Raw genomic sequence first — 15,266 nt, forward strand, 5'->3', positions numbered from 1 at the left:
GATTATAGTACACTTATAAATTCGTTTTGCCTGAAGATGGCGCTAACGAGCAGACCTTTTTTCTAAGAATTGAATTTTTACATTTATGGCATTCATCCAGAACCACTTAACATTTATCTCATTCATTCAGCTGAGCAGCTAAGAGTGTTCCTCAGGGACCCCCGGGGGCAGCCTGGTGAGGCGGGGTTTTGAACTCAAGACCTTCTGAGCCAAAGCCTTGAAAACTAAGCTCCCACTCCCAGACGGTTTAACGAGGAATGTTTTGTGTGCCTGATTTTGGGGATCGTGGGTGATTAACAGATGGGTTATTTGTGCAAAGGCCTTGATGGAGAAATGATAGCTGTCCAGATGGTGCAACAGTCACTGAAAATCTCCGGATCTTATTGCACATGAATTATTTCCCGGCTGGTTTGTTTACGGAGAGAAAAAAAATGTGCTTTGGTATTGAGGTCCTTATGTTTATGACTGTTTATTTTTTGCAAATGAAATGATGAAATTGCTAAATAATAAATTACATTTTTGAGGTCTCCGTCATCATTTTTAAAGAACAAAACCATCTCCATGAAGATACGCATTACATGGGTTGGAAGATGTGGAAGATCTCCTTCTATAGAGCTCCAACCCTATTGGGGTGAATGTGAACGCTGACTGCACCTCAGACCTCCTCACCTTCTCACCTACGTCAGGACCTGACTTTACTAACACCCTGGTGGTTGAAAGAATTTTCACAAAAATCTAGTGGAACATCTTCTCAGAAGAGTGGAGCTCATTATAGTGGCAAATTAATGAGGATTAAATGCGGAATGAGATGTAAAAAAAAGAAGCACATAGCAATATTATGCTCGTGTCCACAAACCTTTAATGAAGAAAATGCTCTTTTTTAAAAAATATACATTTATAAAGCATTCACTGTACAACATCCATTGGAATGATTTGTTATCATCAAAACAACAAGAAAATACCTTTTTCAGTTAAATCATTTCTAACGTACACAAAAGTAATGAAACATCTAAAACGTTTTTACACAATCCAAACCAGAAAATGTGGTATGTATGTATTTGTCTATCTTCTTCTTCTCCCATTAGGGGTCTCCACAGCAGATCATCCGTCTCCATACATCTGCCTTTTTCAAACCAACTACCTGCATGTCTTCCCTCACCGCATCCATAAACCTCCTCCTTGGTCTTCCTCTTTTCCTCCATCCTGGTGGCTCCATCCTCAGCATTCTCCTACTGATATATTATGTATTTGTGATCTACTGTATATCATATAAATAAAAGCATGTGGACACCTGAGCATAAGATTGCTATGTGGTTCTTTTTTGAGCATCTCATTCCACATTTACTTCTCATTTGCTCTTATAATGAGCTCCACTCTTCTGGGAAGATGTTCCACTAGATTTTGTGTAGAATCATTCAGCTGCAGGGGTGTTAGTAAAGTCAGGCACTGATGTAGGTGAGGACGTGAGGAGGCCTGGGGTGCAGTCAGCATTCACATTTATTCAAATAAATAGGCTTATAGCTTTATAGCAGGAGCTCTTCCACATCTTCCAGACCATGGAAAGCATATCTTCATGGATTTGGCTTTGTGCACAAAGGAACAGGTTTGGGTCTCCTAGTTGGGGCACAAGGTTTCGTGAAGAACCACATATGGCTGGGAAAGACAGGTGTCCAAATACTTTTGATCACACTGGGTATACACATTAAAAAATTGTTTTTATATATATTGTGGTTCTCCTCCTGGTACGATGTGTTGATGTTGGATGGCAGTGTGAACCTCGGCAGCCTGAAAGCTGTGACGGCTGGGATGGTCTCAGGTCTGCCAAAAAGGATGAGAAAATCGAAGTTATGTAACTTTCCAGCAATACCTTCAATTTAGACTTTGAAATGTATATCTTAGTTTAGAGAAATATATGAGGTGGTATGAAAAAGTTTCGAGCTCTGTTTACAAGGAAGTACTTTATTTATTTACGTTTACACAAAATCACCTTTAAAATGAGCCCCCCTGCACCCCCAGAGCCGTCAGAATAGCAGACGTGGCAACGCACGTGGTCAGAATGCCACCACATCTCCCGGTGTACACAGGACAATGCCTTTTGGCACGCTGTCTTATGAAGGTCGGCGCTCCCTGTGACTGCGCGTGCAGCCTTGTGCTGCCATCTGTTGGTGTGTTAGAAAACTAGCCTAGAAACCTTTTGCTACCAACTCTACTCGTGAAATGGCATTTAAATCTGTTGGTGCAGATCAGGTGGAAATGAAAACAAGCACCCACGCAGATGTTCCTTTACTTTGCATTCAATACGCATTTATCACGCGTCCCTTCGTCTTCTTTTTATGATAATAAACGTGAGATAGGGGGAAAAAATAACCTTTTACTGCACGCTCTATGGCTCTTTTTTTTTTTTTTAAACAACGGATTTACGTTTTTATTCAAACAATACCTAGATACCTGTGGGTTCTTTCGGGATCTCCCTCTGCTTTTCTTTTCCACTATGGTCTTCTCGTCAGGAAGGACACCACCCTGGTCCACGGAAATCTGGTCAATCACCTCTTGCTGAGTTAAAGAATAAACACACACACATTAGTATCAACAGGCACTAATTGATGTGCAGATCAGGATAAGTTTATACTAACCACCGCAGATTCGGAGCATCCCACAAGATCTGCAACCTCTGAGATGCTCTGCCCCAGTCGTAAAGCCATCACAACCTGGCCCTTGTCAAACTCGCTCAGACTCTTGTCCATTTTTCTTCCACATCAACTTCCACAGCTGAACTGATCGCTTGCAGAATATTATATCCTACACATCGTCCAGGTGCCACTGTAAAGAGATATTTCATGTTATTCATTTCATCCATCAGTGCTTATGAATATTATTGTCCAGTCAGTGTACATGAATGGACACCGCCTCAATATCAGCAGACCACCGGAATGATTCGAAATGAAGCAAGCATGCGAGTAAAGTGTGGATTTTCAGCTGAACTCAATGCGTTTAAAACAATAAATACCTCTGTGATATATATATATATATATATATATATATATATATATATATATATATATATATATATATCATACATATATATCATTCATTAATTGGAGCAAATGTCAATAATTATGTAGAAGTCCAAGCACGTTTTAAAACACCTACAATCCAATAATGTGATAATATAACCTACAGTATTATTTATGCACAGCGCGAAACGTTTGTTGATATGAAAGCGTTCTCTCTCCTCCCGCAGATGTCGCAGCTCGATGACGTAAAAAAGAGGGGCGGGGCCACCACATGGGGCTACAACGGGGAATGTCGATGTGCTGTGAAGGTGCCGGTTGTTGTTGTTGTTGTTGTTGTTGAGCCGCCGCTCGGCGTTGGAGCGGAATCACCCCGCGTTAGTGTTGATGGTTTGGGATTTTGCGACGTGTCCATTTTACAGGAATGAAATGCTGCCGAATGTCTTTGACACGCGTCTTTCCGACTTCCGGTTCCTAACGGAAATACATTTAACCGACACTTTGATCATCTGAAGCTGACTAGTAAGACAGTACTAATGTACATTAATGTTGTTGTTGCTTCATTCTCCTCCTCCTCTTCTTCACATCCTCCTCTTCTTCACATCCTCCTCATTCCTCTTCTTGCTTCTTCTTTCTCTTCCTCCTCTACTTCTCCTTTTCTCCTTCCTTCTCATCCTTGTTTTTTCTTCTTTCTCCTCTTCCTTCTTCTTCTCACTTCTTCCTTCTCCACCGCTCCTCCTCCTTCTCCTTATCCTCTTCTTTATTTTCTTCCTGCTCACCTTCTCTTTATCTTCCTTCTTCTTGCTTCTTCCTCCTCTACTTTTCCTCTTCCTCCTCCTTCTTTCTCCTCCTCCTCCTTCTCCTCATCCCCTCTTCCATTTTCCTTCTCATTCTTCTTCAACCTCCTTCTCATTCTTCATGTTTCTACCTCCTTCTCCTCCTCCTCCTTCATCTGCCTTCTCAACTTCTCCTGCTTCCACTCTTTTCTTCCTCCCTTGTTCTTCTTCTTCTTCTTCTTCTTCATCGCCGTATTCTTCCTCCTGCTTCTTTTTTAGCTTCTTCATCCTCTTCTGCTCCTTTTTCCAAAGTCTCCTCCTCTTCTCCCTTTTCTTGCTTCTTACTCCTCCTTTATCTTGCTCCATTCTCTTATTATTGTTATTATTTTGATATAAAATTATAAAAAAAAAACTGCACTATAAGTGTGAAAAATCAGGTGATGTTAATTTACTTTTAAATAAAACTTCTCGTAATAATTCCGCTAATAAATATAATAACAAGAAAACTATAAAACAAAACATTTTCTGTACATTTTTGTTGATGAACATAAACTTTCTTTAGTGTCAGTTTGTGAAACCAAAATGTGCTTCTTACTCACCAGTGGTGGATGAAGTACACAAACCATGTAGTAAAAGCAGAGATTCACTCGGGAAAATATTCCAGTAAACGTAAAAGTGTCCCTTTAAACGTTCACTGGAGTAAAAATACAAAATATTTTTTCCATAAAACTACAGTATCCAAACTACTGATTTATTATAACTATGTTTCTGTTATCATTTTTATCACAAAACTCTTCACTTAATCACCTCAGTTTAGTGAAAAGACTCTGTGAATCTCAGCACACTTATTATCACGAGCCCAAAACCTTCATCAACGACTTCAAAATAATGGTGTAAATGAGGTCTCGTGTGTTGTGGTGAGTTCAAGTCTGGAGTTTCTTCATCATTTATTCCTCTCTAAATTGATGCTGAACTGTATGTTGGTGATCAGTAGATACACCAAGCACCAGTGTTGGTTTTAGCTTGAATGACTCTCTGAGTGAACCACACCATGACCCAACGTCTCGATTCGTTTCAGCTTCGAAAAGCTCGTCTCTGCTTCAGCTTCCGTCACTGGATGAGTAAAACATGTTCCCAGAGCAGTCCACAAATGTAACTCAATTTTGTGTATAAACATCACCCTAAATACATTCATTACACAATTACATTCACATCATTGTGCACAATTTATCACACTCTCAGAACCAAAATCCAGAAACGAGCCTTTAAGCTGCACTGAACCCCTGCACTACCCCCCCCCCCCTCTCTTTCTCTCTCTGTCTCTCTCTCTCTCTCTTTTCTGAGAGTGTTTGAGTGAGGGAACTTCTCCTGACCTCCTCCCTGCATGATCAGTGCTTAAGATGTTGGACTTTCTGATGCAAAGGTCAAATCCCAGCACCACAAGTTCTCATTGTTGGGCCCTTGAGCACGGCCCTTAACCCTCTTCTGCTCAGTGCGTTAACGCGATCTACTGAATGACTTCCTGTGTAACTTCCTGTGCTGTAGCTGAAACACTAGACCTGCAGAACCCGCTGGTTTGCCCCAGCCATGGTCCGGCGCTGCGTTTTCGGCTGCACTTCTCCCCGCACGCTCTTCACTTTCCCCACCGATCCCTGGCTGCGAAAGAGATGGCTGGAGTTCGCTCATCTCGAAGAGAGCGGGATCCGTTCGAGTTCTCGAATTTGCGACAGACACTTTCCGGACGACTCCTTCAACAACCTGGGGCTGTTCAACGCCCGGATAACGTCCTACCTCAGGCTGATCGAGAACGCAGTTCCGTCCCTGTACACCGTCGGCGCTCCTGCGTCCGTAACGGTAAGTCAGCAACCAGTTTTATCGAATTGGCCTAGGTGTATTTAAAACGTAGCCTGCCGTAGGTTTCATTTGTGTATGTTACGTTTCAGCCATCGTTCAGAAGTATCGGCTGCCAGTATGAGAAAGTGCGAAACACCGCCAACGTGAGCGTTCAAGCCAATACCTCGAAAATCTACAGACGAAGTAAAGGTAAAAAAAAACATTTACATCTCTGTTTACAATATTAACATTAAATAACTCCTCCATCATCACTAATAAATATGCAGCAGTTGATATTTTAATCATGTTCACATGAAATAAATAAAGAGACACCGATCAGGTATTACATTATAACATTCTGAAGTGAAGAACACTGATGATCTCTTCATCATGGCACCTGTTAGTAGGTAAGTATATTTATTATTCAGCAAGTGAACATTTTGTCCTTAAAGTTGACGTGTTAGAAGCAGGAAAAATGGGCGAGCGTAAGGATTTGAGTTTGACGAGGGACAAATTGTGACGGCTAGACGACTGGGTCAGATCATCCCCAAAACCGCAGCTCTTTTGGGCTGTTCCCCGTCTGCTGTCGTCAGTGTCTATCAAGAAATAGGTGGCCGAGGCCCGTTGATGCACGTTGGGCCCTTGACCCTCAGTGCTCCAGTGGGCGCTGTATTATAAAACTGCGACTGAAACAAGTTTGTCACTAAAAATAAAAATTAAATAAAAATGTAAAAGTTTTTAATCTTTCTAAATGGCCTGGTACCGGATGATCCATGGCTTGGTACCGGTCTTTGGCCCGGTGGTTGGGAATCCTGCTCAAAAAAAGGTCCTTTGATTAATCTCATGTGCTTTTATTCATTATTGTACATAACATGTAAAATTGCACAAATGATGATGATGATGATGATGATCTCTTTCAGCGATTCAGGTTTGGACCGTCCGGCGGGACACAGACTCCGACGTGGACTCCGACAGGTACGTGAATAAACGTAACGCAGAGTTCGTGAATTTCAATATTTTCCTTGTACATTTCTGGTGTTTGGGCGACGCCCCCGTGTCCATAGCAACATACAAAATGCTTTGAAGTTTCCATCAATATATACGTTCTGATACTGGTTCATTATATCACAGACTGGGAATGCTATCAGTCTAAAACTCTGTGGGAACCAAACATAATTCTAAATAAAAAAATGTTAAGGAGAGGAGGTAATTTAAGAAGTTCTGGAAGAGGTAGGTGTCTCCCTTGTTCAATGGTGGGATTAATGAAACGGGTAAATGATGGAATGATGAGTGGAGCAGTGGGAGAGGATGGTGGGATGAGTGGAGCAGTGGGAGAGGATGGTGGGATGAGTGGAGCAGTGGTAGAGGATGGTGAGATGAGTGGAGCAGTGGTAGAGGATGGTGGGATGAGTGGAGCAGTGGTAGAGGATGGTGAGATGAGTGGAGCAGTGGTAGAGGAGGTGAGATGAGTGGAGCAGTGGTAGAGGATGGTGGGATGAGTGGAGCAGTGGTAGAGGATGGTGAGATGAGTGGAGCAGTGGTAGAGGATGGTGAGATGAGTGGAGCAGTGGTAGAGGAACTGATAAGTTATACTTAGTGATTTTTTAAATAAAACTTTTGTTTTATTTAATTTTAATTAAACAAAATGCATTTCTTACACTGTCACAGCTTTGTTAGAACTGGTAATCCTCATTAAATTTTTCCAAATTCTGTTTAGTTGCATTTTGGTGATCGAATGGTGAAAAAAAGTATCGGTTACATTTACTGAGTCGGATTTTTTAATCGGTTCACCGACTGACAAGTGGCTCGTTTTTATTTCTCTCGCACTAAACAGGACATTTTGCAAAATCTTCATATTCGTGGTTATGATTTATATATCTCCCCATCGAACATTAAACCGTTCATATTTCCATCATCCAACCAAAATTAAAAGGAAAAAAAAAGATTCGGGTGTGTGAGTCGACTCTGAGCTTTGATCCAAAAGAGTCGGTTCGAAGACTCGATCGCGGGGCGAAACCCTGTCTATCAGTATGTGCGGGGTGTAAAAGTGCAGTAATTTGACGTCCTGAATAATGGATGAGCTGGAAGTTATGAGGACAGAAATGCATAAGCCGAAGCCGGTGCAGTATTTATCTAAAAAGCTGTACGATACGTTTCGGAGTAAAACCCGAGTCAGTGTCGGAGCAGCGTTTGACCGATGGAGAGCTCTAAAAGAGGAGAAAGGCCTGAAAACAGACGCACAGCTCGCCAGATTTCTCTTGGATAGGTAAATCACACAAAATAACCCCATCCCGGATTTTATATTGCATTCTTTTATCGAGACTTTCCTTCAAAATGCTCGATGCTAGTCAGTTTTTTATGCTAGCTTTATTATTGTTTGTGTTATTCCCAGAAAAGCAAGGAGATGCGATCATTAATGAGCGACTTGTAACCTGTAGAGAATAGACATTTATTTATATATTCGCATACATGGATAAACGAAAATTTGAAGCTTGTTCGCTAACAAAATTAGACGTTTTATGGGATGCTAAATCGCGTCTTCTTGCTAGCAGGCTAGCCAGCTGTGTGACGTCATCAAGGCTGGACGATGAGTGACGAAGAGTTTTCATTTTACACTAAAGTTTTGTACTTCAACACTTATTTTAGATGATATGTTGATAATATATATGTTCTTCAGGCTTCGAGACTAAAAAGGAACTTGTAGGCCTGCAATCACACACACTGGTGTATGCTGGAGGGTGCCAAAACTTTTATTTCAGCCCATAAATTATTATATAAAAAAAAATTTGTATTAAATGATTCCAAATAGTCTATTCTCTTCATTTTATAGCTTTTTATCTCAACTGCACTGCTTCCAGGTGTGTATGTCATGTCAAAGTTTCTATCCAATCAGAATGATCAGTTTGGGCACCTGTCGCTTTAAATACACGAAAAGGTTGTTGCTTTAACCAATCAGATTTCGATTTGGCCACACAAGGGCCATCTAGCAGGCGTCCAATAACGTCTGCATTTTCGTGTCCTGTGATTGGATGGCCAGAGAGCGCAGTCGTCAGAGCTCACAAATCGCATCTGTCACAAACTACACAATCTCAAATAAATTCATGTGGATTTAATAGCTGTTTTTTTTTTTTCCTTCATTCCACAATGATCGACAGAGGAGAAGAAACTGATTTGGTCGCAGATACACTTACAAGGACATTTACAAGATGGGGTTTCATGAAAAGCTGGACATCGTGAGGAAAGGTCAGCCAGAACAGTACAAAACAGTTGTCAAGCGTTTTTTTATGAACCGTTTACACTTTTTGTGTTTTCTTTCCTGTAGAATTTGCACAAAAAAACACACAATTTGCCTTCATTTCAAATGCCCAGGAAAACTGTAACGCACAGAACAAATACACAAAAATGCAGGGGATCATGTGTGAGGTGAATATCGATGCTTCTGCTGGAGATGATGTGTGTGGAGGTGCAGTTGTGGCTACAGTGAAAGGAGACGTGTTGAATTGTGTTTATCGGGTTCATGCTTTAGTGATGACGTTCATTCTCACTGTATGAGATCCGTGTGTGTGATGCAGCGCTCTGTTCTACTGTGTCTCTATAACACTGATGCTTTCTGTAGCCGTGGTTTCGTAATGAAGGGATTAAGAGTTGGATTGATTCAGACAGCACACAGCTGAAGGTCTAGTTGAGAAATTTCCTGTTTAGAGGAAAAAATGAAATAAACCGATCTGAGTAATTTAATTGTTGAATATAAATAATGACATTTTAATAAAATTTTCATATACATATATTAGGAGATATGATGATATAGTTTGTAATATATATAAAAAAAATATATATTTCTTAGTGAAGCAATTATTTATTAATTTTCCCCAATGGGTTGTGTTTCTTTTTTCCGTAGCTATGAAGGGATTTCACGGACGGCAAAAAGTCACAAACGCATTCCCTCAGGAGCGACAGAAGTTTCTCTTCGGTGACTATCATAGTATTTATTACTTCATTTTATATCTGATAGACCAATCAGATTCAAGAATTCATCCATAGTTTATTATAAACACACTATATGAACAAAAGTATTGGGACACCTGAGCTTTTCCAGACACAAAATTGGAGACGATATTCTGTGGATGCTGTAGCATGAAATTTTCCCTTCACTCGGACTAGGAGACCCAAAACTAATGCTCTATGAAGATCTGCTTCCCATGGGTTGGAGTGGAAGATCTACTGCTATAAACCCTATTGAAAACCTTTGGAGTGAATGTGAGTGCTGACTGCACCCCAGGAACCTTCTCACCTTCTCACCTACAGCAGTACCTGACTTTTTCTAACACCTGTGTGGCTGAATAAATCTCCACAAAACCATCTAGTGGAACATCTTTCCAGAAGAGTGGAGCTCGTTATATAATGGAGACTAAACGTCAAATTGGATGTAAAAAGAAGAACCTACCAATCGTACGGTCAGGTGTCCACAAACTTTTGGACATATAGTGTATGTTATATTTGATTGTGTATAACACGTTTGATTGTTTCCGTGTGAAGCGGGAGCTGTATCTCAGAGGACGACCCGTCAGCGCCGGTGGAGATCGAGCTCGTAAGTGGCGTCGCATTAATAATAATTTGTTTATTTATTTGTTTTCAATGTTTTATTGTAAATTATTGTACGATTCCAACTTGACAGGAATTAACAGGCAGCATGATGGACAAGACATCGGTGGGTTCACAAGGATGTGGAAGAGGTCAGGAGATATTCAGTGAGATTTCTTTCTACTCTGAAATCAGATTCTGCTGAGGGTTTAAAACTCACGTCTGGCTTCTTTTTTTTTTTTTGCTCCAGATCCCACGTCACCCGGTGCCTCAGATGAAGACGGATACAGCAGCTTACCCGAGTATGTGTTATTGTTCTAATAATTCAATCAAAGTTAAAAATGTCATTTTTTTTCTTTATTAGTTTGCATGCATGTCGGTTTATGATCAAACGAAATGTTTACGCCTTCTATAAATTTCTCTATGTTTTCCTAAATAAAACTCATACATTTCTGGTAAGTTTCCAACTTTGTATATTTCCGAAGTTCCCAAGGAAATTCTTACGGGAAATTTTCCATCCCTTTGCAGCCCTGAACAAAATACACACACTTGAGATCAACCAGAGAAACTTCAGGGTGGACCAAAGCTGAAAGAAAAACACTTTTGTGTCCCTGTGAATGAGCTTTTGCGTTATATTCGTCCTAGGAGCAGTTACGCGATCTTGAGCAAAGAGGTGTTGGTGCTTCTGATGTTCCGCTGTTTGGAGTGCTCCAGCGAGTGCCGCCTTCGAGGAATCGGCAAAGGCGGGAGTCTGTCTCTCGGACAAGAGTGTCTGTCCTGCTCGAACTACAGACTGTGGTCCTCCAGACAGGCCGAGAAGCCGAAAGAGAAGGTGTGCGACTCTGAGCGTGAGACAGATGTTAGGTTGTGTAGTAGATTTGCTTCGTGGTTTACAAACATCATCATTAGAGGATTCTTTAAAAATGGTATAGATTAGTGTTTTTTTTTTTTTTCTTTTCAAAACATCCCATTCCTCATTTAGTCCCCATTTGCTGATAATAAGCTCCAAACTTCTGGGAAGATGTTCCACTAGATGTTTGTGTAGATTCATTAAGACGCAAGGGTGTTAGTAAAGTCAGATACTGATGAAGGTGAGGAGTTTCCTGAGGTGCAGTCAGTGTTTACATTCACTCCAATGGTCTTTAATAGTGTTTATAGCTCTAAAGTAGGACTTTCTTACCTTTCACACTTTACAGCACAGTGAAATTCCTTCTTCATATATCTCAGCAATGTTAGGAAGCTGGGGTTAGAGCGCAGGGTCCGCCATGATACAGTGCCCCTGTTAAGGGCCTTGCTCAAGGGCCCCAATACTGGCAGCTTGACAGTACTGGGACTTGACCCCCCAACAATCTGATCAGTAACCTAGAGCCAAAACTACTGCGCTACAACTTATCACAGGCCACTCAAAGTCTTCCACTCCAACTCATGGAAAGCAGATCTTCAAGGAGCTGGCTTTGTGCACAGGGGCATTGTTCTGCTGGAACAGGTTTAGATCCCCTAGTTCAACAGAATTTCATGCAGCAGCATCCAAAGATGTCCTACAAAATTGTGTGCCTTCAAGTTTGTGGTAACAGTTTGAGGAAGAACCACATCAGGGTGGAAAAGTTAGGTGTCCTAATACTTTTGGACATATAGTGTGTATTATTTAATGGAATGTAATATTTATTACTAGTTTTTTTTAATAATTTTTCTTCATCCTCAGGTGGACGATGAACGCTATGAAGACACTTTCACTCAGGTGTCCGATACCTCGCTGGCGTCCGTGCCTTTTCCTACAGGACGCGGTAAAAACGCAGACACACAAGACGAGGACGAGGCTGAGACCATATCGAGCGTTATAGTGAAAGAGGAACCAGAAGAATGCGACAGCGCGGTAAAGGAGGAGCATCCGAGCCTAATCCTGGACACCCACGAGGATTGTGTATCTACTGCTGCAGTGCAGGATGAAGCTTTGAGGGTAAAAAGTGAGACGGACGAACTGAGTCACCTCGAGGCCGAGCAGGAAATGCTGCTGATCGACGAGACCGGCCGAGTGAGGCGTGCCGAGCTACAGAGAGACGACGATGATGGCGATGATGATTTTGAGGACGAAGAGGATTTAGAAGGTGACGAAGATTCAAGCTCTTACGATCCGTCCGAGGATCCGGGCGAAGAATCGTCCGATTTGGACAACACCAGAAAGCTCATGGTCCTGAAACCATTTCAGAACACCATCAGACCGATCATTTGGTGTACAGACTGCGCAGACACAGCCAAGATGATCTGTACAATCCGCAGGCACAAAAGGATCTACGGTTGCGCAGAGTGCGGCGACGCCGGGGACGAAAGCGGCACTTTTACGGACTTCTCCGTTCATTTCAGCAACATCACGAGTTTCCACAAGCACGCCATGAAGGAGCACGGCGCCAAGGAGATCCCTCCCGAGAACCGAGTGTGCGAGGATTGCCACAAAACCATCAGGATGCCGACTAACCCTAACAAAAAGCCGCGGGAGCACGTGTGCGAGTACAAGATCAAGCCGTTCGCGTGCCACCTGTGCCGTAAGCGCTTTTTTACCGAAACCGGACAAAAGGTGCACTATCGCCGTCTCCACGGGGACTACACGCACTTCTGCAAGTACTGCATGAGGCCGTTCGATACGAAAGAGTCGAAGCTGAAGCACGAGACGACTCATAGTGAAGAACCTCTGCCGTACATCTGCCCCGACTGCCCGGAGAAGTTCCAAGACTTCGTCGCACGCAACCAGCACCTGCGCAGCCACCGGGGCGAAAAGAAACACGTGTGCGACAAGTGCAACCGGAGATTCGGCGACCTCGCCAGCTACGACCGTCACATGCGGATACACTCCGGAGAAAAGCCATACACGTGTAACGTCTGCGAGCGCTCCTTCACGCAGGCCGGACACCTCAAGTCGCACATGCGTCTACACACGGGCGAAAGGCCGTTCATGTGCGAACAGTGCGGGAAGTGTTTCAATCACAACGTCAGCCTCAAGAACCACCTGCAGAAGCATCACCATGGTCACGCCACTCCGCCGAGGGAGGACCGGAACCCGGCCGACGCCTCCGGGACCCCGAAGCGGGCCAGAAAACGAGTGAGGAAAGACTCCGCGGAGGAGGACAGGGGGGGGGTCGAACGTCGCTCCGGGAGCGAGACGTCCGATTCCGCCGAAGAGTGGACCAAAACGGGACGGAAGATGAAGGCTAGGAGGAAGAAGCCACGGGATGATGACAAGGGTGGCGAATGAACATTACAGATTATAGTATTTATATTTTTACAGCCTTTCCTGATCTCAGAAAAGCTGCCATCCATGAGGATCGGTTTTGGTCTGGGTATCAGTTTTCTGCGACTGCGTTTAAGTGGCACGGAAAAAACAATATTGCGAGTATAAAGTCGAAACTATGAGAATAAGTGGAGTCCCTTATTCTAGTATTGCTACGACTTAATTCTTGTACATTTTGTATTTTTATTCATAGTATTAACATACTAAAACACCATCGTATTTTTCATATTCAGTGCCTCAGAAATCAATTTGATGTCATTTAATTAATACATCGGCCAAACAAAAATTGCTAAAATGGCGGGGCTTCAAATGTAACCATTCTTTAGTGTATTTTAACCAATTTTTCTGTTCACTAAAACACCAAACTCCAGGAACACACCAAAAACCACACCTTTTTTTTTTTGTTTGTTTATACACCCAAACAGACAGCTGTTCCACCATGTCATCTCTCGCCGTCTCACATTCCTATCACGTTATTCTGAAAAGACTCGCAAGTAATGAAGGTGATTCTTGTCTCTGAGGAAGACAGTTACACAATAAAACTGGTGTATAAAACAATAATTTGTATATAAATTTGTAAAATATTTATAATTGCAAAATGATAGGGTTAATTTTGTCAGTCTGGCAACCCATGTGGTAAGGTTTGTGGTAAAAAGCTGTAAAATCAATTGATTTGTATCTGATAAAGCTGTAAAAAAAAAATTAGATTCGGATATGAACTTCTTTAATCATCTCAATGACGAAGGGGTTGGGGAGAAATGGGTTAAATCTGGCAACTCCCGTTGTATGTATTTTGGATAAAGCAGTAATTTTCTTTCGGCTGCTCCTCTTAGGGGTCTCCACAGTGGGTCATCCGTCTCCATCCCCCCTGTCCTCTACATCTGCCTCTTTCAAACCAACTACCTGCATGTCTTCCTTCACCACATCCATAAACCTCCTCCTTGGTCTTCCTCTTTTCCTTCTTCCTGGTGGCTCCATCCTCAGCATTCTCCTACTGATATACCCCATGTCCCTCCTCTGCACATGTCCGAACCATCTCAATCTCGCCTCCCTACAGGTTTCCACACTGTATTTTTTTCAAAGCGACAGAATACATGTTCTTAGAAATAGCCATGTTTTCATCCAAGTTTTATACACACTACATCTCATTCCACATTTAGTCTCTTGTTTGCTGTTATAATAAGCTTTGCTCTTCTGTGAAGATGTTCCACTAGATTTTTTGTTCCACTAGATTTTTTTGGAGAATTATTCATGTTTAAAGCAAGAGATCTTCATGGAGCGGGCTTTGTGCACAGGGGCATTGTCATGCTAGAACAAGTTTCTCTTATTTCAAGTTAAGCCAAAATTTCACGCTACAGCATCCAAAGATGTCCTTCAGGTTTGTGCTTACAGTTTGGAGAAGAACCACATATAAAGTTGGGTGTCTTAATAGTTTGCCCATATTGCATGTCTATTTTTCTTTTAAACCTCTTTAATTAATTAATTAAAAAAATATGCAAATGTATTTAAACATTCTTCTTGTTTACCACCATTTTTTCTGCTCTATACTTTGTGGAATTTGTTCAGTGTAAATTGTGTAATTATTGAAAAAAAAAATCTTAAATTAATGCACATTTTCTATTTAAAAATGTAAATAAAAACACGCGTATATCCACAGTTTTCCAAATTATGTAAACACAATTTTACACAATATTTATGTAGTTTTTAATTATTTATATATCAGACTGCTGAAATTCTCTTCTAGACCGAAGGGAGTCGCTGTTTGTCTGATAAATTTCCATT

The 15,266-nt window shown here is 41.8% G+C and overlaps 1 protein-coding gene and 1 long non-coding RNA gene across 3 annotated transcripts; one reads left to right on the forward strand and one right to left on the reverse strand.

The window, feature by feature from the left end:
• Positions 1 to 1,713: 1,713 nt before the first annotated feature.
• On the reverse strand, positions 1,714 to 3,314 carry LOC124398789. Its single transcript, XR_006928126.1, has 4 exons — positions 3,179 to 3,314; positions 2,634 to 2,820; positions 2,449 to 2,553; positions 1,714 to 1,818 (listed from the first exon to the last, which is right to left on the reverse strand). It is a non-coding gene; the product is annotated as an uncharacterized LOC124398789 (long non-coding RNA).
• An 81-nt stretch (positions 3,315 to 3,395) lies between these two features.
• On the forward strand, positions 3,396 to 14,189 carry LOC124398786 (zinc finger protein 436-like). 2 transcript variants are annotated; one of them, XM_046869130.1, is made up of 10 exons: positions 3,396 to 3,533; positions 5,333 to 5,641; positions 5,731 to 5,830; positions 6,541 to 6,595; positions 9,519 to 9,590; positions 10,157 to 10,208; positions 10,296 to 10,353; positions 10,452 to 10,503; positions 10,847 to 11,033; positions 11,904 to 14,189. In XM_046869130.1, the coding sequence occupies exons 2-10, from the start codon at positions 5,375 to 5,377 to the stop codon at positions 13,446 to 13,448; spliced, it is 2,388 nt and encodes a 795-aa protein (XP_046725086.1). In that variant the 5' UTR covers positions 3,396 to 3,533; positions 5,333 to 5,374; the 3' UTR covers positions 13,449 to 14,189. The 2 variants fall into 2 exon arrangements, with proteins under 2 accessions (XP_046725086.1, XP_046725087.1); XM_046869131.1 differs by lacking the exons at positions 3,396 to 3,533; positions 5,333 to 5,641; positions 5,731 to 5,830; positions 6,541 to 6,595 and adding an exon at positions 7,217 to 7,886.
• The last annotated feature ends 1,077 nt before the right edge of the window (positions 14,190 to 15,266 follow it).

The sequence above is a fragment of the Silurus meridionalis genome, chromosome 16 (assembly GCF_014805685.1).
Source record: "Silurus meridionalis isolate SWU-2019-XX chromosome 16, ASM1480568v1, whole genome shotgun sequence".
NCBI lineage: Eukaryota > Metazoa > Chordata > Actinopteri > Siluriformes > Siluridae > Silurus > Silurus meridionalis.